A 23,868-nucleotide genomic window follows, 5' to 3' on the forward strand; every position below is an offset into this window, starting at 1 on the left:
TGAAGGCAGAATGACTGTTCAGTGTTTTCCATTGCAAGACACAGGGTGCGTTACACAAAGGGTAAGTGTAAAGCTAACAAAATATAAAGCTGACTTGTTGGAACTCCTTCACTCAGGAGGTTGTGCTTGATAAAAATGTTCTTGGTTCAAATGGAGGGGGACGTGTTCAGGAGGAAAAGCAAGTTGTGGGCAATCAAATGCAACAAGACTACTTCTGGCTAAGGAAGTCCCTAAACTGCAAATTACTGCCAGAATTTTCTGGGAACCACAAACCTTCTGAGTTCTTATATGCCTATGCAGCAAATAAAGGTCAAAGCAAGCATCAGGTGTTATTCATTGCTGGATTCTGGATATCAGGCTGGATAGACCTGGTACCTCCCTTCTTATCTCTAGTCTAGCATAACAAATAATGCTGCATTGAACACTCCAGCTATAGTGTCACCAGGAGGGAACAGATCAGAACGGCCGCCTGTGACAATAACCTCTGGAGTTGCATTTAATCCCAGCCCTGAATACAGGAAGATGGTTTCAGTCATCTTCTGCACTCCCCTCAGCATTAGTTTCTGCTCCATCCATGCTTTCTTTCTATGCTTCTCCTATCTTGGCAGTCAGAATTTACAGCCATATTCACCAGAAGACAGGAGAGAAATTTGCTTTTATTTTCTCTTTGTCTTAGAAATTTTTAAGCAGCGATGGAAGCCAAGGAACTAATTCTCTGTAATGTCTCACTAAGCAGTTTGTGAAAAGCGTTTGGCACAGAAATAAAGTGATATCTGAGCATATTCTGCACTTCAATAGTGTCTTTCATCCTAGAAGCTCAAAGTTATGAAGCAACACACCTGTGAGTTTATCCCTATCGTTATTTCCCATTCTAAATATGGCAAATAGAAGTATTGCAAGGTTAAATAACCTGCCCATAGGTGGAAAGGAGCCTGTAACAGAGCCAAAAATAAAAGCCTTCTCTCTATATTCTGTATGTTTGTCCAAATTTCTCATATCTTACAACTAATAAATTTAATATTGTCTTCCAAAAGACAAATCTTTTCACCACCTTTGTACTTCCCAGGTCAGACATGAGATCTCAGAATGGGTTATTGTTTGGCAACGAGTTTATTGGCATATAACTGCTATGCTGTATTGCACACCAGTAGATATCCACTATCCAGGATATTGTACTCTTAAATGTTTCCAGTAATTCAAATAGAATCTTGAATTCAAGCTTTTACAGGGGGAAGTAAAATGATTTTAAAAGGTTATCTAGAGCTTTATTTCTGTGTCAGACATCTCCAAATGCTGGGCTCAAGGGGATATGCAGCAAAAATCTACTTAACCCAGCCAGTTGTGATTTCTTTTGCTTTGCAGTTTACCTAGGAACAATGCCAAGAGAAAAGAAGATAATGTACGTGCAAGCTGGATCCCTGCTAGTGTGAGATGCTAGTGCAAAGCTGTACTAGCAGCTAATATGGTACTCTCCATGGTACTCTGGGAGCAGTCTGACGGGTCAGATTTCTTTGTTTGCCTTGGAATTTTGATAGGGTAGATTTACTTTTTTCTCCCCCCTCTGTCTGGATCTGCAAAGGAGCCTTGTGGATTAGGATTTCACTGTGAAAAATAGTCTAAATTGTCCATTATCTCATGTCATTTGGGCTGGGGTTCCTTCCTGGCCAGAGCTGTCCCTCTAATAACAAGCCAGTCCCCTTTCCCTCACCAGAATCTGAAAGGAAAGTGCAGAATTGCCACTTCAGTAACCCAGGTTTCTTTTTTTTTAAGTGTTTACAGACAAAAAGCCCCAGGAGAATGCGGCTTCACTGCTTGCATTCCAGAGTTTTCCACTAAAAATCTGTATATATAATAACATTTTCAAAAATACATTGAATTTACTTTACTAAGGCAGTAACATCTTATAGCAGGGAGCCAAATTGCTTGTGAGGAAATGCACATTAAACGAACATTTCAATGTTATTAAAAATAATGTGCAGCCTTTGAAAAATGCAGGCCTAATATGATTTTAGAAAACAAATGAGGAGCTCCGAGAAGTTTACAGCCGTTGAATGCCTCCAAGTAATGATTGTTGCTGACATTTCCATGCTTTATTTTTAATTGCTGCAGCTAATTATGCTAATGAAGGAAGAATGACAATGGCTTAGTCATACCAGTGGCAACAGCGAAAAGGAGAGCGCTGAGCTGGCAGCAACCCTACTGGACACCTATCTTCCCTTGTCGTTCCTTGATCAAGACCTGAGGTGCTGCGAGCCTCAAAATTCTTCTTCCCTACACAACCACAGGGAACAAGATGCAGAAGAGTCCTTTGAGACTGACAAACCAACAAGAGAAGTAGATGGGGAAAACCACCCTTGTTTGATTCTTGGAGATGGGCGCTGCAGTTCGGCTCTGGTGTGCCCAGTGTGAGAGCACTGCTTGGGACTGCAACGAGAAGGAGAGCAGATTCCACTTTAGTCCTCAGTGCAGAATTAACCCAAAGCAGACTGTTCTCATGAGAGGTAGTGCAGACTTGTACTTTGATTTAGGGGGTCTGTTGCTGGATTTATTTAGTGTGTGGGTGATTAAAACCCCAAGGCTTGCTGACTCAGTCTTAGTTATGACCCTGATTTGATCATTGTATTGTTCCGTTCTTAATCCTTCAGTGGGGTTAGAGCAGGTTAATCTTAGTGAAATGTTTGCTTAATTCTTCCCTCTCTCATTTGTTCTTTTAATAAAATCTGCATAAAGAACAGAGAAATAGTTATTCTTTCAGCTTGTTCCAATTATTCTGAGAGCAAAGCTAATTCAGCTGAAGTACTTTAAGAGCAACTTGATTGTGTTTCTACGGCTGAGGCTCCATGCCAACAGAAGATTGCAACAGAAGGCACCTTCTCTGCTCCTGAGCAGTGCTGATGCATTCCTCTGGTTAAAATCTGGAACGTGCCCGTCTGGCTCTTAGAGGTTGCTTGACTTTTTCTCTTTTTCTTTGTCCACTCTTGCAGGCTTAGTGTTCCTGCCTCTTCTGCTTCTCTTCCAGGCAGCTGTTGCTCCCATGACCCATTAGCAAAGTAGAAGAAATGGAGCTGAGCATATTGATATTCAGCATGTCCATCATGAGTACCAAAAAGTTTTTTCTACTGATTCAGTCTCATTCGACCATTAGACAGGACTTGGTGCCCCTTTGGTGAGGCCTGATAGGTTTGTCCGTATAGTCCTTTGTGCTTGGCAGCAAGGCCAATGTGTATGGGTGGTCCTGAAAACCAGAGATCTAGATTTCTTTCTCCTGTGACGCCTGTGAATATGGAGGTGGCTAAGAAGATGGCAGAGACCCTCTGCTGTTCTTCCCAAACCATTTCAGAAGCTGGGGAAGCATGTCAGGGGTGTGGGAGAGTTGCTTTGTGGTGACTGGTCTTAGAGGATCTTTCACAGTTAATACATCTTTAACACACAGAAGGAGCACCAGCTGCCAAACTGCATGCAAGTACAACCCTAACCTCATCCTTTACCAGGTATGGATACAGAGCAGGTGTTGGTGGGCAGCACGGTAAAGATTTTTGTGCTGAGCTAGCAGAAATGTCCAGCAAAGCTGGGGGAGGGAGTACACCGTGGGCAAGAAGGCTGTCTTCATCCCTCTCTGCTACAGATCCTGCTCCATAGCAGCATGCTAGGGTGAGAATCTGAAAAACTGTAGACTATGGGAGGAGAAACACAGCTAGAGCATATAAAGTGACCTCAGACTAAAGACCTGCATGTGCAAGAAGCTGTAGCAATGGCTCTGGGATATATGTACCTCTTCTTGAAAGTTTTTCTCTTTCACACTTCCTTGGTCTGCATGAGACAACACCATCCATGAAAGTACTGAGGAAGTTATGATTACCCATCTTCCTATGGAATATGCATACTAAATAACATGGCATCCATAAGGGATACATTACATCCCAGAGGAGTGTGATAGAGCAATGTGTTGCCAAAAGGGAGGGAAAGGCAAAAAAACAGATCCAAGAGGAAATAAAACATTCTGAAATCAAACCTGGTCAGGGGGATATCTTTATGGGGTGCTCTCAGTAGAAAGTAAGGCCACTTTAATTTTATGATACCTCAAGGAGCCAAATCTAGTCTGAAAGTTGTTACAGTGTTGGGATGACTCTGCCACTGAGTTCCCTTTAACATTTTTTTTTTTTTTTCCCCCATCCAGGCTTCCAAAACTCACTGGCAGCAAGACTACGTGGGCTGTGCTCATGCAGGCTACGTTGTGCTGAGTAGGGTCTTGCTCCAGTGAGGCTCTTCCAGGCAGCTGAGACAACTCAGCAAGGAGACAAGGCCTGGCAAAGGCATACTAGAAAAGTAATAAAGGCCTCAAAATGGGTAAGACAACCGCAAGAAAAGGTTCAAAGAAGCATGATAATCTGTGGCTTCTGAACACCAGGGAGCTCCCCTGGCAGTGAGCAGAAAAAAATTGCATATTGGTCGCAGCGCCTTGCTGCCAGGAACGCCGTCTTACAGCCCACAGGAGAGATCTTCCAAACATGCTCTGACTTCTGTGCCTGTTCATTGAGCCAAGTCACCAGTCCCTTCCTCACTTTTTACTTATATTACACCCTAAAGCATTACAGAAGAATGAAAAAGATTTAAGCCCTTGGAAGAAAAGGCAGGATGGTATTAAAAGAGATTTCATTTGAGGGGCGAGGAATCACCATCCTTTAGTTCTGTAAATAGAGAACACAATAAGCTGGAGAATAAGAGGAAGCATACATGACTTGGGTCCATCACTAAGAAGACAAGACATATTTATGGCACATCCCTGCTCCACACACTTGTCCCAAGCTCTTTTTACTCTTATGCCTTCCTCACCTCCACAGAAATACACACACAACTGAGAGGAGCATCATATGAGAGACCTCCAAAGTGTAGTTTGATTTCAGCACTAAATCTTCCCTTGACGGCTCACAGTGGCGCTGCATTACCCGTAGATTACAGGGTTTCAGCTGTTTTCTACATGCAGCAGAGTACACAAAAGAACCCCCACCAGCCCTAGCAGTGCTCTCAGTCAAATAAAAGCCCTTTAGCTTCCTGTTGCAAAACTCTCTCTAGGTTTCATGTATATTTTATCAAAGTTACATGCAGTTCTGATACTTGCTTCCGAAGTGCTTTGGTATGAATCCCAACATGTACAGAAATGCTGCAGTGGCCCTTTTTAAAAAATCAAGGTTAGAGTAGAGAAAAAATGAAATGGCTTGGCTCCATAACATGTATTAAGAAGAAATTCTGCTCAACAGGCTTCTATTGACATAAATAAGCAGAAGAAACACAAACATACATCTTTATGAACTCATTTTGTTCCTTGTAATTGTACCCTGGGAACAGCATGAACAAAGAGGAACTCCATGGTTTCACCTCTCATAAATGAAGGTCCTGCAATGATCTAAAGTTATTTCTTGCCAGAAGTGCTTTTATAAGCCAACACAGAGGTCAACATAGAAGAGCTATACCCTCAGTGGTAGCCTATTACTGCGAAGATAGTTAACAGTCTGGAATAAGAAAAATAGAAAAAAAAAAAGAAAAGAAAAGAAAAAAGAGGTTGGGTTTGCCAATTGGGATTTTTTTTTTTTTTGGTGTGTGTGTCTTAAGATAAACTGTGAGGTAAAAACAATTACAACGATCTATTCAGAAGAAAGGAGTGTGTATTTTTTTAAGCTACATTTCATGACTCCTTTGTCTTCTAGGCATTTGGAAATTATAGATCAAGATGGATGGACAGAAAACATGTTCTGGCTACAGTATAATAAGACATTTAGGTTCAAGCCAGCAAGAGCCAGCATAGTGGAAGGGTGATTTAAAAAACAGAATTCATTTTGTATGTAATAAAGCTTTAGTACTTACAGCTGTCCTCTTCTTCAGTAATACATTTCACAACATAACAGGCATAGATGAAGCCCGCCAGCTGAAACAAAATGCAATAGCGTTAGATTTAAAACAAATACAATAGAAAAACATGAGTTGGTTTTAGAAAAACAACAACAGAAACTACAGAAATAACAAACTTCACCAGATTATACTTGATGAGGTAATTATCTTTTTTTTTTTTTTAACAACAGTTAGTTGTAATAATGAGTGAATTTCCTTATTTTATGTGGTTCTTTTGGAAATAGTCAGGAGTTGGCATTTTTCTTGAAAAACAAACCCTTCCATAAAAATTCCAGGAAACTGATAGAAGATTTTCCATTACAGCAATAGCTTCTTTTTAATTATTGAAAACTAGGAAACTAGATGGATGGTTAGGTGGATGGCAGTTTAACAACTGCAAATGTGAATGTTTATGTCAAAGTCAGATTTGTTTGCCAACAAAACTTAATCCTGTAGCAGGACTCTGCTTTTTTAGCAGAATCTTTTCAACAAAACCTAAGACAAAGTCATTTCACTTGTAAACCATCTTTATAATGATATTTTATCACTTGAAATTAGGGCTGTGGATCTGATGTAGAGATACTTTCCTGTCTCTCCAATAGCCCCCAAGCCTCAAGACATATCTGTCAATTTGGATAGGTCTGGATGTGTTTGCATCAGTATCTCATGCTGTAGGTGACAAATTCAAATCTTGTTACCTCCATTCCTCCCCCAGAACACCCCCAGAAGTGAATTATAAACAGAAATAACAGAATTTAAAGAAATTGAAAACTGGAGTGTTGCTTGAGTACCATGGCAGACTGCTTATTTTACACCATCATTTGAAAAAAAAATTTAAAAAGGGAAAAAATGGCCAGTATCATACATGTCATGAGCTAAGTATCACATTAGACCTCTGTTAGTCCTTCCACTAAGCTCTGTTGGCCGAGAGGTAACAACCATACCAGAAGCAACAGAACAGCATCATGTGCCGTGTGTTGCACTCTTTACATGGCTTCCCGTACATATAGGTTTGGAAAGTTTTCTCTAATGATTGTCAACTGTTTTCCATCCTTTAGCTTTTTGCTGAAGTTTGCATGGTAGGTAGTCAAAGGAATTCAAGTTTCGTCTCCTTGTAGTGAAAAGTGAGCCATAATGTTCAAATGTGTTATTCCTGTACAGATCACCTCACAGAGATTATTCATGAGCTCCGAATCCAACTGTAGAGTTTTGGAATTCATTCTTTATTTGGATAATAAAAAGTACCTAACGGCTCCAGCTAGGACTGAATTCTCTGTGTGCGTGATGCAAAAAAAACCAACACATAATCTGTGGTTGAGGGAGATTATGATCTTAATTTCAGACAAACTAATGAGTGGGTCATGCAGTGACATGTGGGAACTATGTATGATTAAGAAGAGTGGTTAGTGCAAATGCATTTGTTTATTTATTTATTTAACAAATCCAAGGCACTTCTACAATCACTGCAGGGTTCTGCGTTCCTATCACCATTAATTTTAGCTGTACATGTGAAATTCAAACAAATTTCCTCTGTCTCTTAGTAGCTTCATATTGCAGGCAGTGACTGTGCTCAATTTACTCCAGCTTTTACACAGGTGTTTCTGGTATTTCTGTCAATTTTCTCTATAGAAATTTCTCTACCTACATCTGTATATGTGAGATACAACTAAAGAAAAAAAAGAAAAAAAAAAAAAGCCAGGCCCAAGATTTTTGTGAAGAGATTGAGGCTTGATTTGGAGACCACACTGCAGCCAGTACAGATGTTGTCTACTAACTGCTTAAGCTCCTGTTGGGAGCCCAGAAGTGGCATTACAACAGAACTAAATCATTAATTTTGTCATTTACTATAAATCTGCCTTATAGTGCTGCCGCGAAGATTTTACACCTGGGAGAGATGACATATTCACTGCTGGACACAAAGAACACAGTGTACCAAGAACGGTGGTGTTCAGCTAATATCAGCATTTCATTCCACTTTATTGGGCTGCTCTTTCCTTTGTTTTTTTGGCTTCAAGACAGAGGGCTAATTTACTCCACTGACTTATGCCCTACATAACCCACCAACTTCAATGACATTACATGAGGTTTAATCCAGCAAAGAATTAGGCACAGCAAGGTTATTCATTAATGATTCCGTTCTTGGATGTGAACCTTGGCTTAATATTTTCTCTGTTCTCTTTTTACAGACCATCACATCCAAGAGAGCTGAGCAGTTGCATCTCTAGTAGGCAACCGCAGTGGTAAAGCTTTTCTTGTAATACGGTTCAATACTTTCCTATCTGTGAAAACACCACAAGTTTACATGTTATTAACTAAACTTTTCTCACAAAACACAGCAAACAAACTGTATCATAATCTGTTCTTACCGCTAATCTTTTAATTGTATTCAGTTGCATCCCTTAAATGTCTGGGGAACTCTTGATATGTAAGTAAATCCTACAGCATTTCATCACATGAGTTTGCTGATTAAAAGAGTGCTTTATAGCTAGAAATTTTTCTGTTTTAAATACAAATGGTAGTTTGTTTCCCTTGAAATAGTAAGAGTTTTAAAATAAACCTCATCTTCCCCCACATCTATCCAATCCTCTGCTTGGTACACATAATTTTGTTTTAATTTGAACATCACATTATTTCCTTCCTTCCTTCCTTCCTTCCTTCCTTCCTTCCTTCCTTCCTTCCTTCCTTCCTTCCTTCCTTCCTTCCTTCCTTCCTTCCTTCCTTCCTTCCTTCCTTCCTTCCTTCCTTCCTTCCTTCCTTCCTTCCTTCCTTCCTTCCTTCCTTCCTTCCTTCCTTCCTTCCTTCCTCCCTCCCTCCCTTTTCTCTCTCTTTTCTTTCTTTCTTTCCTTTTCTTTCTTTCTTTCTTTCTTTCTTTCTTTCTTTCTTTCTTTCTTTCTTTCTTTCTTTCTTTCTTTCTTTCTTTCTTTCTTTCTGTCTGTCTGTCTGTCTGTCTGTCTGTCTGTCTGTCTTTTTCTTTCTTTCCCCTATACCAAGCCATTTGTCCTTTATCAGTTCTGATCCAGTGCTAGTCATTCAAGATTTTTCATCTAATTGCATCAACGACAGAGGGCACTCACTGGAAGCTGGGGTTCAGAACTGAAAGTGGTGATTTTTACTTTTAGCATGCTCGATGGCCTGAGCCTGTGGTGACTACAGAGATCTCTGGGATAGGGATATGCTTCCTGCCCAGTGGACTCAGGCTTCATGTGAGAAGGGTAAAGCTTACCTGTGCCCATGGCAGAGCTTTCCTGCGGACCTGTCAGCTAAAATTGTTAAAGAATTCTCACAGCAAAGAAGGGCTCACATGAAATTTGCCACCATTGTTATAGTACAAGGTGCATTTCTTTGACCTTGTTTCTCTACTAATAACACACCACAACCCATCTATATATAGCACAATATATGTCAAGCAAATTTCAAACAGAACACTCACTGAACATACTCCCTGGAGAAGACGTGGAAAGGGAAAACAAACAAACAAACAAACAAAAAACAAATGATAGAGGTTAGTCACATTAATTAATATATTCCTGGAAGGCCCTCAAACAGAGCAAAGCTGAGTGTAGTATAAGAATTACACAAAACAAAATCTTCCTCATTCAGTATCTTAGGAGGATTTTTGCTTTATGTGAGAAGGATGGGGATGAGTCCTTAGAAATAAAGAAGAGAAGGAGCCTGTTTGTCTGAGAAAATCAGTTTAAAAGTAGTAAGGTTTTCTTGGAAACTCTTTTTTTTTTTTTTCTATTCTCTCTCTCTTTTTTTTTTTTTTTTAATAAATACTTTATTAACCAGACTTTCGTTTATAAACCATGTAACAATAAAAATAAATAGATGCAATGAATAGAATATCAGATCTACAGCCCTGACCCTCCCAGATTAGGTGTCTACATCTGTCTCATTCACATTTTAACACTGTAGTATGGGCCTTCAGAGGAGAAGCTGTTAGCATTTCTGCTCATTTACACCTGTAATGATTTGTGAATACATGTTTTTATGAATCTCATTTCCTGCAACTTGAAAATAGTTTGCTCTTTACTACTCTCCCCAATATATTCATATGAGAGTATAATTAAACACTGCTCTTTCTGAAAGTTACACACTGCCCATCCCAGCGTCATCTCCCTGGGTGTTACTTTGATGGGACTTAATGACTGTCTTTACTTAAATACAGGGGCAGTTGCACAATGGACTCAAACAATTTTTTATTTTTTTAAAATCTTGTTTTTTTTTTTTTTTTCTTGTATAAACACCTTGATAAAACCAACGTTCCTTCTGCCAAGGAAAAATCAAGACAAGCAACAACCTAAAAAATGTCAGCAATGTAATAACACTACTAAAGAGATGGCAATTAGATTAATTATGGAATTGAGATAATACATCTTATTCCCTTATTACGGTCAGATAAGGCAAAGAAAAAACTGACTGAATATTCCCTACTCAAGTCAGCAGTGTCCTGTTACACTGCTCGACTCTTATCAGATCCTGAAATTTTTGTGAGTATAATTCCAGACTTGCTGCAAATGTAAAGTGTTGTGATCAAACTTAATCAGAATCAGTACTGATCAAAATCCTGTCTTGCTATTTTTTTCTCAGTTCTGTTACGGAGATTAATGTTTTCATACACTGTAAATAACATCAGATTTAGGAAAATCTGAAAACCCATCATTCCTGGTCAAGGCCCCCACCCTTCCCTGTTTTAAAGCAATATCTAGGTAGATACTTATCAGGAATTATCTTTATTAAACTGGACACCTGAAAAAAAAGTGACAGGAAGGAAGAAACAAAAATTAAAAGTGGGTAAGATCTGAGTGAGATAAGGTCATTAGGAGAAAGCTCAAGATGAAGACAAACAAGGGTTATGGAAATAGCCCATGGACTTAGCTTCACTGTATGTGAGTGTTTTATTCTATAAAAAAGGCCATAAAGATTTTGTTTTCTAAAGCAAAGATGTTACAGTATCTGCTGAAACAGCTTATGCCAAGGTGTCTATTTTTCCTGGTTTTACGACCTTGGCAAGAAAAAAAAAAACAAAAACAAACAAACAAACAAAAAAATACAAACAAACAAAAAATCTGCAACCAAACCAAACCAAAAAAGCTTGTTCAAGCAATAATAATGCAGAATTACCTGGAGGTTAATTTTGGCCCTGGAAACTGTATATTGCCAAACTGTGATGTTACATTTCTAGCCATATCCAATTCAATCACATTTCTTAAATTTAAAGGGGGGTGCACACATAGAGCCTTTATAATGTTGTGTGTTTAAGGAGCTAGGCTTCTTTAAAATGGATTTTTGAAGGATGTATATATATATATATATGTACACACACACATTATGGAATAACTGAAGAACTGGAGAATTACTACATAGAAAGCTTCCAGTGTATTGCTTCTCAGAAAAATCATGCTCATTATTTGGCAGATAAGGTGAAGCAGAGTATTGGTAGAACTAAATCAGTGCCATGATGGTTCTGACGCTGCTCCCTGCAAAAACCTTTTCAAGCATGATTTCACTGCCTGCAGCATTGGTGAGTGAGCATCAATGCTAGAGTTTAATATAAAACTCAAGCTGTGTTCCATGGGAACTGCGCGGCTGAGGTACAGTTTTATTTATGCTTACATTTACCATTTCCAGAACTCTGTCGTTCCTCTAAGTTTAACTGTCATGAGGAGCATTGTAAAACTGTTGATACTAGACCAGATTCCTGATGGGGAATGTAGGCTATATGGCCTTGATGTCATTATTCCACAGAATTAACAGTCTACGTATTGTCTGAAGAGAATCATTCCTTGATAATGAAAAGCACCTTTCTTCTGTGCAAAAAATAATTATTGAAAAAAGACAATGCTAAATTACTATGGCCACCATAATATTTAGTGGACAATCAAGAAATTAAATAAAAATAAATACAAAGCCATAATTTCTTAACATATGTAATTGTCAAATAGTTTTTCTTTCCTTTCTTAGTCTGAAAGGCATCCAAGATTTTTTTTTTTAACATGCACAATATAATAAGAATCATAAATACAGATAAATCTAGACACTCTGGAAAACAGAAATGTGATAAAAAATGCATTTATTTCAACCACAGCATTGTAATCTTTGTTATATCAGCTGTCTAGGTGGTGCTTAGCATAAAGCCTTTATTTATTTCTCAGTGGACTATTCAATTTTCTGGAGATTTCCTTTTTGTATAGGTATTTGAAGATCATCATGAAGACCTGCTAGAATGTTTTTGTTTGAAATGCTGCTGGGCGCTTGAGAGCGGTTCTGTCGTGTTCAGGGTAACTGTTCCCCCAGCGTCTTCCCTGGCAAACTTTTTCACCTGATGAATGGAAGAGACCACAGGGGCACTGAAAATCACAGTACTGTGGCTTGTCAGATAAGAGCTGTGAAAACCTTTAACAACAGATGAAAGCAGGACATACTTACCTGTTTTGAAGCTGTATTACAGACACTCAGCTTGACCCAAATTTTCTGAAAGTTTAGCAAGACTTTTCTGCAAATCTGACCTAAAACTTTCTGGAAATCTTACCACTTCCATAGGTATTTCAGTCTGATTTATGCTTTTGATAACCACATGATATTTGGCACTTTTCCACGATTTCTACTCACATCTAAAGAAAAGGATGTACTTTTTCCTACTTCAGACATCAAACACAACCCAAAATGTAGGGGCTACCAGCTTGTATGAAATGGAAGTAGGGGTCCTTTATTGCCAACCTCTATGTTAACTGAATGGCAGGGCATCCTGTAGATTTGGCTCAGCGTTGAACCCTGCATCTCTGCTCCCACAGGTGAAATGCTCCACCTGGGACTTTGCTAGACTCCCCCGGGAAGCTGAAGCAGGCATATTGCAAGGGGCAGAAGGGAGGCCATGGCAGGCTGACCTGTGTTAATCCCCACATCACCGCTTCAAGCGGTGGTAGGTCTGGGAAACCAGGATCAAATTCTCCACCAGCCTTATTCAGGAGATGCTGGCTGGAGCTCAAGTGCACATTGCCCCGTTAAGGCTGAGGCATTAATGCTGAAAGGAGAAAAAAAAAAACTATTAAAAACTAGAAAACTTTTTTCTTTTATTTTCTGCTATTGTGGAACTGTCTCCACTTTACCTTTCCTCACTTGATTAGGGTTAAAGGATATTTTTGGTTACGTGTATTCGTAAATTCTATCTAAACTGAGGTTGTGGGAAGTCCTGAAATCAGAAAAATCTCTTTCTGTTTCCTCTCACACTATAGCTCTGCAGCCCAACCTGTCACTGTTAGAACAGAGTTCTGATTGTAAAGGGGTCAACAGTTTGCAGTGACTGCTGTTCGCATCAAAGGGATTTAGCCATTAGAGTTGTGTAGAGTGGGAAAAATCATCCCATTTACTTTTAAAACAGGGCCAGCTGCCTCTATCCACTCTGCAACAGCAAAACAACAAAACAAGGAATGAAGTTGAAACAAAATACTAAAGTAAAAGGCTTTAAAATCCGTATCACCCTGGCCATTCTGTAATTAATAGGAATAGATTATTAAAGCAAGAATCTATATGTGTCTATATGTGGCCTTTGCTCTGAAGGTTTTATAGCAAGAAAACTTTTATGGGAAAAAACTTTGGACCTTTTTCTCCTCTTGTCTTCTGGGAATTCTCTGCAATGGTTTAATCATCTGGCTTTGGTATCTGACTGCCTTTGGCAGCAGTAGCTTTTCTTATCATTATGTCTAACTGTGTGTCACCTTTTCCAGACAGCCATAGGATTAAGATAAGAAAAATTGGTTCTTTATGCTGCAGATCTAACAAAGCCACAGATTGCTCACAGCCCACCAAATGAATGCCTAGCATTTTAAATTGAACTGCATTAGATGAAATAGTTGATTATCAATGCTACTCACTCTTTTGAGGGGCAGTAGGAAAAATATATGCATGTCTGAAGTTTGTATAGATTGCATAGGGGGAAATATTTTGATGGTATAAGATAACTGAATTCCTGATAAACAAACACGTATGAGCGCTCCTGTTCAGTGTAAACCCACCCCTCCATGTAACGTCACCCATATGGCAAGTGAACCTTGATGGTGTGACTGTGAACACAAGGCCCTCAGATCTGGGAAACAGAAGTGTTCAGGGGAGAGTGAGCACAGGATGAGAAGGGAGTAATATGTTGTTGTGACTGCCAGTTTCTCAAGATTGTGGCCCACCATGAAGACTGTGTAGAGTAAAAGTTCACTAAGGTAGCAGAGGTGATTTGCTCTTGTCCAAAGTCATATGTTAGGCTACGTCAAAGCAATGCTATAACATAAATAGCAAAAGCGAGAACATTTCATCAGAGGTGAGAGAGACTTTCCAGTAAAGGCTGACTATTTCCCCATGGTGCTATTTACTTTCCCTGTGATAATCTATTGTTTATTTGAAGGCATTGATGGCAGCTGAGAATCAGTAAGCTTCATGGGTACACAACAACTTCAGCTGTACCCTGGCTTCTTGGTGGTGGTCACAGTTTAACAGCCTAATGATGCTTTGATCAAAGTGCTTCTGTGATGGCCAGTGATAACAGTGTTGACGAGGAGGACTGTTGTATACTATGAAAAATGCACAGCTCAGCTGAAGAAACTCTTCAGCAGCAGTCAAGTTCATTATTTTAATTTACAAAAAGAAAGCCAAATATTGCATACATTGAAAAAGCTCTAGATAAATAGGGCCTTAAGTGCTAAAACCTAATCAGTGACTGATTGTTAAAACACAGTAACAGTCATTCACAAGCCAGGTGGGAGCTGTGGACTAACAGCAGAGGAATAGACTGATCTCTTTGGCAGTGCCATCAGCAACAGAGCAGCCAGGAAGGTGGCTAAGACAGGGGGAGGCTTTGCCTGACTGTCTGTGCCTGTGCACAGAGTGGGAAGGCGGGATATCCTCCCTGTCTGGCAATGTACGCAAGGCAGAAGAGGGAAGAATGAACTTATCTTAACCAAATAGCTCCCTCAAGCCTCATGCTCTCGTGTAAGGTAATAGAGGTATCTCAGTGAAAGTACAAAACAGTTTACACGGTGGGGCACCACATCATTGCATCTCCCTAAGATCTATACATCTAGCAAATGCATTGCTTAGCACAAACATTTGCTCTAGATGCACAATATAACAGCATTAAGTGTCAGGGGGGTTTCAAGGTCAATAAAACCTCTTCCTGTGGCATCTAATGTTTAAAGTAACTGAACTCAGCTCATGTTTCAGTGCTATTTTTCCTCACAGCATCAGGCTACTGTAGGCTTTTTCCACCTTTGTAGTCTATAATAAAAGATATGTTTCAGTGCTGCTTTCTCCATTCAGCAAAATAAGCTAAGCGGGTTTCGAAAAGCAAATGCCAAAGTGCTTTGTGAAACCTTTCCTGCCAAAGGAGAACCACTGGAGAGTTTAGAGGAATATCATACCATGCAGCCTAGACTGATACGAAAAGATTTGACCCTCTACAGCCTCCAAGGAAGGACAATTTTAATTCCATGACCAAAGGCACCTTTTCCCTGACAGCCCTTCTGGTAAAGGGCAGGGGATCACTTCCTTGTTTATTCAGCATGAAAAATAGTGATCTCCTTGGCCTGAATGGAAATAGTTTGATGGCAAAGGTCCCAGTCACAGCCTGGGGTGGAAGAAGACATATGAATAAATTTTGCAGTACGTGTGACCAAAAAAACTTAAGCCAAAGATTCCAGTAACATCATATCACATTAAGCATTTTGGAGGAACGATGAATTATAAAGAGAGAACATTCTCGGAAAGGCCGTGTCCTCAGAGTCTGTGCCTTGTTGCAGAGAGTTAAGTGGATGAGTTATATCTGACAGTTTATGAACCTTGTTAATATAATGCAGTACCTGGGAGTGTGCCAGCCACAGTGATCAAGGAAGTCTAAATTAGACCTCTGCTATCGGCAGACATCAGATGCCTGTTTAAAACTAAATGTTTCATCTGAACCAGCCACTTCCCTCATTATCCTCTAAAGCAGTGATCTTCAGCTTGAAGCTCTGAAGCTCTATATGGCTCTCAGTAGCCAGCATACATCTCTTCCTCAGGTCTCAGTAAGAGGTTACTTAACATGCTGATGTGAAGCTGCTCTGGTAGGAAGAACACAAGTGACAGCAGTAATTTGACATGTTAATCTCTCATGAAAAATGTGAGTTTTGTGTTTATTTGTGTTTTTAAACTTGTAAGTGTTAAGGCCTCAGTTCTGTCACCTGTTCCAAGCTTGGGTTACTCTGGGCCAGGGTGACCTTTGGAAACCCATCCAGCAGCAGATTAGGATGTCTAGGCCCCTGCAAGAGTGCATAAGGAAAGGTGAAGGGAAGCTTCTGAACCAGCAGAGAAGGACAATTACCATCCAACCTCCACACTGGCAGTGGACTACAATGAAGTGAGGGAAAAGGACACAGCTATTTCCCTTCTGCTCTGGCAGCAACACACAGAGTAGCCACCATACTGGTACAGCAGCTGTGCTCCTTCTTTGTGCATGAAAATGCTCTATCTTTCTCCTTGCCTCTGGAAGCTCCCTCCTCTGTGATACAGAGCCACAGTATTTCCTAATACAAACTTTGAAATTGTGTATTAAACATTTTTTTTTTTTGAGTTTCATTTACAAAGTCTGTAAAATGGACATGATAAAACCACTTTTACCAGGGCACTGTAAGGTTTCATTCGTCTTTGTGACTTTTGCTTTGAGATTTTGGATGGCAAATATTAAAAGTGCTAGCTTTCTATATTCTATTCTACATTGTTATTAACCAATTATCATAATACTCTGCAAAGAATAACAGAAATGTCTTAATGCTTTATATTTAATATTGTTTTTATTTATTTTTTAATATTAAATTTAATTAATTTGCTTATATTGTCATTTTTTTTGTAGTTCTCAGATTAAACTCTGTCAGAGAATAGAATCTTACTGGATAGAGATTTTGTGTTATTGGCTTGAACAGATGTACCACATCTTTGAAAAATGAAAGACAATATTATAACCTGCTGAGGGTCAGAGAAGAAATGATTCTTAGATGTTTGGTGCTCCTACATCAACAGTCCAATGCCAAAATTGAGAAGTATGACCTTATTTCATCTGGTTCTATTGCCTTAGCAGAATAAAGGGAAGGGAGGATAATTTAATTGGCAAGACATAAGAGAATGCAATATGACACTGCAGCTCACACAACCATCTTTGAAGACAGCCAAGCTGTGCAGCTGCATAGCAACACTGAACATGGTGTAAAACCAAACCATGTCACATTTCATGAGACTTTTTTTCCTGGTTTCTTATATATCCACAGAAAGCGGACAAAATTCTATTAATATCTTTAAAAGTTAACGAAAGAGGTATGACTATTTTAGAGAAAGTGTGCATAACAACTGAATTACACCCCTTAAAATGAACAAAAATCCAACTGTTGCAGGTCAGTCCTAATCATGTCTCCAATCTAAGAGCTTTCATCTTGAACGTTGTTTATGATTCAGCTCATTTTCAAATACCCAGGTAAGTGATGCTGGTTAGCAGCAAACAAAGATGTACCTACTAGGAAGCATCTGGAGAATATTCCAAAAGAAGATGAAAAACCGTAATTGCAGGATAGTGCACTGGAGAACTGCTTGGGGGAAATGAAACAGTACCTGAAGGCATGAAGTGTGTTGTCAGAGAGGCAGGAAGGGTTGCCAGTGGAGAAACAAAAAGAGACAGACAACTCAGACATCCTGAGTTGTCCTTCATTTTTCACTGGTGCCCTAATCGTAGAGTGTATCACCTAATGTGAGTAAGACAATGCTGTCAATTGAGAGATATGTCCATGCTATCTAACAGATGTTGAATACATCTGTTATATTTCTGGACACCTTTAGTCATCTACTGACATGCAAGAAAAACTGCAGTTTGGTCCTGTTTCTATACTGCAGTGTGTAGATTTTTAGTTTAGTAAAGCATGAAGACATTCTGCTTCATTAAAAATCATGGATTAGGAGGTTAAGCTAGTTATTTTGAATGATTATGCAATTATCAAGTAAATAACTAGGGATTTACAACATTACTGAACTAGGATATTTATTTCCGAAACCATTCTACATTACAGTATAGACAAAACTAGGTGCCTTAACCAACTGGTTACACTCTCAGCATCCTCATCATTCCTTGCACCACCGTGTATATCACATCTGCAGCACCATGGAAAATACCTTTTTGTATAATATGTGCAGTTAGCATATAAATAGTAGAAAACAAACAAGCAAACAAACAAACAAAAACACAACAAAGCAAAACAACAAAAACAACCAAATCTTACTTTAATAATCTAAAATGTAATATAGTCAATAAAGTATTCTTAAAAACCTTGGCAGTACCAGATAAACCTGGAAATATCTCTCTGTTAAGAAGAATGAAGACAGAATTTGACAAGCAGCTGATGATGTTTCATGGAAAAAAACTCGTTTTGAGATAGCGAACAGTCCTTTCCAGCTACTTTGGTCTTCTGCTTTCCACAGTAACAGGGACAATTGAAGCAAATATATGTATGTCCTGCTGTTATTATTCACTGTAAAAAGTGATTACTCCAATAGGCCACATATCTGCAGAAAAATAATGATCCATTTTACCAAATTCTGCTCTGTGATTTAGAAAGTTTAACAGAAAGTTTAAAAAGTTCTTTAGAAAGTTTAGCAAGTTCATCAATATTTATACCTACACAAGAGAAAAAAATTAAGCAGAGGGGGCATATATTTCTTATAATGTAAACCTGACTTAGAAGCCCCATTTTAAATTGACCAAGGGATTTTAGTGTTCACTGATGACCTTTAGACAGAGAAGTATGTGAATTACTTTTGACAGTGGGATTTGTGATCTTTTGACAAACTTTAACTTTTATAAACATTACCTACATATTGCAGTTTAGACTAGACATCTATTTTAGCCTAGTTGATAGCAGTAAATGCAAAATGATAGTTGTATTTTATCCACAGAAACTTAAGAATCTTTCAATTAAATGATAACATTTCTTGATAATCACTAATAATCAGGTGAATAGATCTTGGAAATCTTCACTATGGAGGTAAACAATTGTTTCTTAATAGCTCCATCATGATAATGATTTATTACTTTCTTAAATGTCATGCACATCACTGGGAGGGTTATTGTAGTTCATACATTAATATGTTTGATCTTTTAAAATACTTTTAAAATAAAACACCTTATCTTTGTGAAGGTTTTTGTTACAAACTATAATTTCATAAATTCATAGATTTGCTTTTTTTTTTTCTTCTCAAGTTTAGTGCAGTAAAATACTATCTTTTGAATTCTCAAGAAGATACATAGTTCTTGAAAACATATAACAGTATTAGCATGCAATAAAATGTGAATCTGAAATAACATAAATCTGCAGCATGAACATGGAAATGTACAATGTGCAACAAATTAGGTATGCAGGTCCAGTGGATGGCCAGAGCCACTGTGGAATAAATTTATAGTTATAGAAAATCGAAGAAAAACAAATAGAGTCTGAAAAAAACATTTTATGCCAAGACAAATGAAAAAGCATCCAAACATGAACAGGGACTGGAGTGACATCAGGCCTTATTAGAGATAAAATGTACCTTTTGCAAAATTTGACATATGACTGTGCTACCCAAATAAAACAGATTCTTTGCTTAAATGTCTACAAATCAGAGTTGACATAGGTCCAATAAAAATTTATGTGTTTGCCAAAAAAACCTGAAGTAGATAAAATACATTAATAATACTGAATAAATAGGTTAAAATTAAAGTTGAAAATGCTAACAGACTTCAAACCTGGAAATCATTAGAGCCAAAACGTCCCATTTTCCAAGGTGTTACACATTGTATCTAAATGACTGGTTTGAGTAAGCTGCTGTCATCCTGTGATCTTGGTCCCTTAACTTAAATGACTGTGTATCTGGATAGGAGAAGCATGGTTCCTGCTTAGCTTGTGTGCCTGATTTTTCTATATGTGGAAACCAGGACATCAGAAAAGGTGAGATGACTGTGTACTAGGTTCTGAGCTCAGTTAGGGCATATGAGAGCAGAAATCTTTCTTTCACAGCAGTCACAGGTTTTCATTCATGATTTCAGAGGCTTTTTTCTTTTCATACATGTTTTCAGGTTCTTCTGCAATGAAAACAACATATTTGCAGGTGGCTGTTTTTTGTGTCCAGAAAGACTTGATGTTCACAAGTTTCTCATGAAAAGTCTCCAAAATTGCCACAAAAAGCATAATTCCATGCACAGGTGTTAGACTTCTTGTTTAATATGTGCCTGCTTAACAGGTTCTTGCCTATGAATTTCACTCTGATCTTCAGCATGCAGCAATCTAACCATGAAGGAAGACCTCACATAACTGGGCAGCCAAAAAAAATGAAGTCCTAATGGTATTCATCTATGTTAATTGGATGATATGTGAAGATATCTATTTTATCTGGAGGATGGTATTTAGCACAAAGCCTTCTTTGGGATCTTTGGGATCTTTGTGTTCCTCATCTTGATCATTAAGTCAAGTCATCTTGTTCAACTTCAACATAGAAAATCTGGATGATGATTCCCCCTCCATCTTCCGATTTGACTTTGACAGTCTTCCTAATCCTCTCCTGTGTTCTTTTGGAGACAACCTTCCAGACTATTCTTAACCTTCTTTTTAGGTCACTGCATTTCTGTACGAAACATGAAGGTCCTGATGATGGCCTATTTTTTTCTTCATTCTTATATTGATTTATTCTGAGGTCTTATTGAGCCCACTAAGTAGTGCAATTGTCTTAATTGTCCTTGCTGCTACAGTTGTGTACCGTGTTTCAATACTGAGGTTCTTCCCTGATAACAATATTTTTAAAATGAGCTTAGGGCCAACAGTTGCAGGTTTCACATGCCCTCTTATGCATGTTTTCATTACCTATGACTTCATGCTGATCTTGTTTCTTACAGATGTTATCGTGGGGAGGATCTATATTCTAATGTAATATCTGTTATATCTGTTGTCTTCCATTGGTCATCTACTCTGTTTTCTGTTAGTAAACAGGAAAAATTCAAGTCAAGGTATTTCTACTAACCATGTATCAGTTGACTTGCTGTGCTATTTCCATCGACTTTTTTTTTTTTCCTCCAGTCAACCACTATGTCACATATGGAAATATGTAACCTAGTCACAACTGCAATGTAATGTTGAATTAGCAGCAGCATTTGTTGCTAATGTTAACATAACATGTTGAGTATACTGACATTGATATGCATACTAACTTTGAATTGTTTTCCAGTTACATCATCTTTGTCATGAATTACACACTTTTCCAAAAACAGTAAGGTAATATGAAGTCGATCTCTGCGCTTCATGAGGGATTAATGAAATAGCAATGTACAGATTTTTTTTTTTTTTTAAGATTTAAAAATTATTGCTAGCTGCTTCGTTCTTTGTGACACAGGGGACTGGCTATGATAGAAAAGTCAGACCTCAGTTTTGACCTCAAATTTCACTTGCTCAGCAGCTTCTGGAAATTTTCATCTCCAGAATCATGAAGATAATTGATGACCATTACAGTTCTCTTCCTTTTTCCCTGTGAATGTGAAAACAAATACTCTCTGTACTTCTCTCAGAAGTATATCCCCTTCATCTGCTAGTTTGAAGCTCTTGTAGTAAGTCCAGCCAGTTTGCTGTCCAGAACACTCTTTCTCTGTGTGGCCACATGCAACCCTTCTGGTGTCTACATGCCCGGTCTCTCAAAGGTGCATCTGAGATCACAGAACCCAAGACCCTGAGCATGGTATCAGCCACATACATAGCCAGTCATTCACCTGATCCTTTCTTCTCCTTCTTCTTGGGTTCCACTCTCCAGCTGGAAGGATAGAGGATAACACTACTTGCACTCATGATCTTTTCAACATATTTATGAGGGACATACACAGTCCCTTTAGATATTTTGGAGTCTGCTCATTGCAGCCTCATTTGACTCTACAAGAAAGAGTTGGAATTGGCAGTAGTGATCTGGCTTTACCAGGCTTGATAGCCTCTTTGTGATATCATGAATGCAGGCCCCCAGCAGGCAGCAAAACTCTCTAGAGAGATTGTCTAGGTGGTAAGTGGGTGCTTCAGTGCCTCTCAGTAAGGAATCTCCAATTACTAACATATTTCATGCTTTTTTTTTTTTTTTTTTTTGGTGACACTGGTTCTAATATAGCTGGTTGGTTGGTCCATCTTCGTACAGTTGACCTTTCCTTGGTCTTGACCATTACTCATGCACTCCCTTTTTTCCACGCTGAGGGCACTGTATTTGTTGCATAGAAGCACTTTGAGGGCAAGGAAGAGACTCTTCCTTTGGCTCCAAGCAGAGACAAGTGTCCAGTCTCCCTTCTCTTATGAGTCAGTCAAGCCCATCAGCTCAGGGTTGGAAGCTGGCTTGCCTTCCCATTGCCTGGACTCTCAGCCCATGTCAGTGCACAATACCATGCACCAATCCCTTACTCGGATTCCTGGATACTACACTGCCTGGTGAGCTCTTCTTGCAACATGGTGACTTGATCAAAAAGTTCATCCATCTGGGCACACTTGCACCCACAACATCCATCTCTGCCTTCAGGCCCTACGGGAATTCCAGATTCTGAGTTCCTTGCAACTGAGTGTCTGGGCAGCTTGTCCAGTCCTTGGGAGGTCTGTTTGGGGGTATGCATATATTTGAGAGGGTTGTGGTCTTTCCATCTGGGTTCCAGCCCCAGCCTGACTGTTGTGGTAGATGGACACCATTTTTGTATGCTTCTTGTATGTCCCAGAATAGAAGAAAGTGGCCTGCTTTCTGGTCTTCCACATAAACTCATAGCTAGATAATTATTTCGGATGACTGAAGTCTGGTAATTTGAAGTGAATCCTTCTCTAGAAGAAAGTAAGAAGGCTGAGAAGACTCATGAGAATGATTTGAAGTTTGCAGAATGTAAGTAGCTCACAAAATAGGGAGGAGGTTAAGTAGGTTACCTAAACAAAGGAGGTTTAACTTCATTGTGAACCATTAAAACAGGGAGCAAAATGTTGCTAATGACAGGAGTTTATCAGATAAATGTATTGTAAAGCTCTGGACTGGAATCTAAAATGTAGAAAATGAAAAGAATAAAGGGTAAATTTTAATATGGATTTTGGCGAACTTTCCATTGTGCTATATTTTAAAATCAAGATTAAATGCATTTTTAAATTCATTTCAGACAGGAATCAATTCAGGGAACCTCTATGGCCAATGTTATATAGGAAGTTAAACTAGGTAATTACAGAGTTTTCTTATGGCTTCTGATTTGTGACTCTAATATGTTGCCTACAATGTTGATATGCAACATTTTAGTACATAGTAGTATTTGTCAAATAAATTAATTCCACAAATATGGAAAATAAGCACTTTTCTTTAGAGGAAGAATCACAGAGAAACTTCTACTGATAGCAGAGTATTTGCAATTAGTATCTAGCTAACTCAGGTACAGTAGAGTACAATTACATTCAACACTATTATGATTTCTTTTACTATTTTCTTCATGAGTAAATTACCTTCAAGTTGCACATTCAGTATGAAGTAGTCTGATACATATTACACCATTATTACTACACCTAATTCACTAGACATGTAATTTGCATTCCTATTTGCAAAAGTGCTGAATTAAATCCAGAGAATCCCAAGAGAGGAGTAACCAGCTTACTTCGGATTTCAGTTTAGTATATAATAAGGAAATATGAGGAAAGAAGGCACACCTCAAAAGCTTCAACTCATGTCATGAACTACATCTGAATCTCCAGAAAAGAAGAAAATAATATCTTAAAATACAACTTTGAAACAAAAGACAAAGGATTTAAAGAGTGTAAAGAGTGCTCGGGAATAGGGTAAAGGCAAGAAAAGAGAACAAGGGAACTTGTCACCCTGACTCTTTCTTTCACTTCTTCCTTTTCTTTTAATTTTCCTCTTTTTTTTTTTTTTTCTTTAAGGAGCATAATATTTCTGACTCCTTTATCCTGC

At 38.6% G+C, this 23,868-nt stretch overlaps 1 protein-coding gene across 2 annotated transcripts in view; it reads right to left on the reverse strand.

Annotated features, from left to right (window-relative positions):
- NKAIN2 (sodium/potassium transporting ATPase interacting 2) overlaps positions 1–23,868 on the reverse strand; it is a gene marked incomplete at its 3' end in the record, with an annotated part of 509,777 nt that overhangs the window by 11,776 nt on the left and 474,133 nt on the right. For both annotated transcript variants that reach the window (XM_080588355.1, XM_080588354.1), the window contains one exon: positions 5,863–5,923. In XM_080588355.1, coding sequence (XP_080444481.1) covers positions 5,863–5,923 — 61 coding nt within the window. The remainder of the gene's footprint in view (positions 1–5,862; positions 5,924–23,868) is intronic.

The sequence above is a fragment of the Anser brachyrhynchus genome, assembly GCF_964034855.1.
Source record: "Anser brachyrhynchus genome assembly, chromosome: 3".
Taxonomy (NCBI): Eukaryota; Metazoa; Chordata; class Aves; order Anseriformes; family Anatidae; genus Anser; species Anser brachyrhynchus.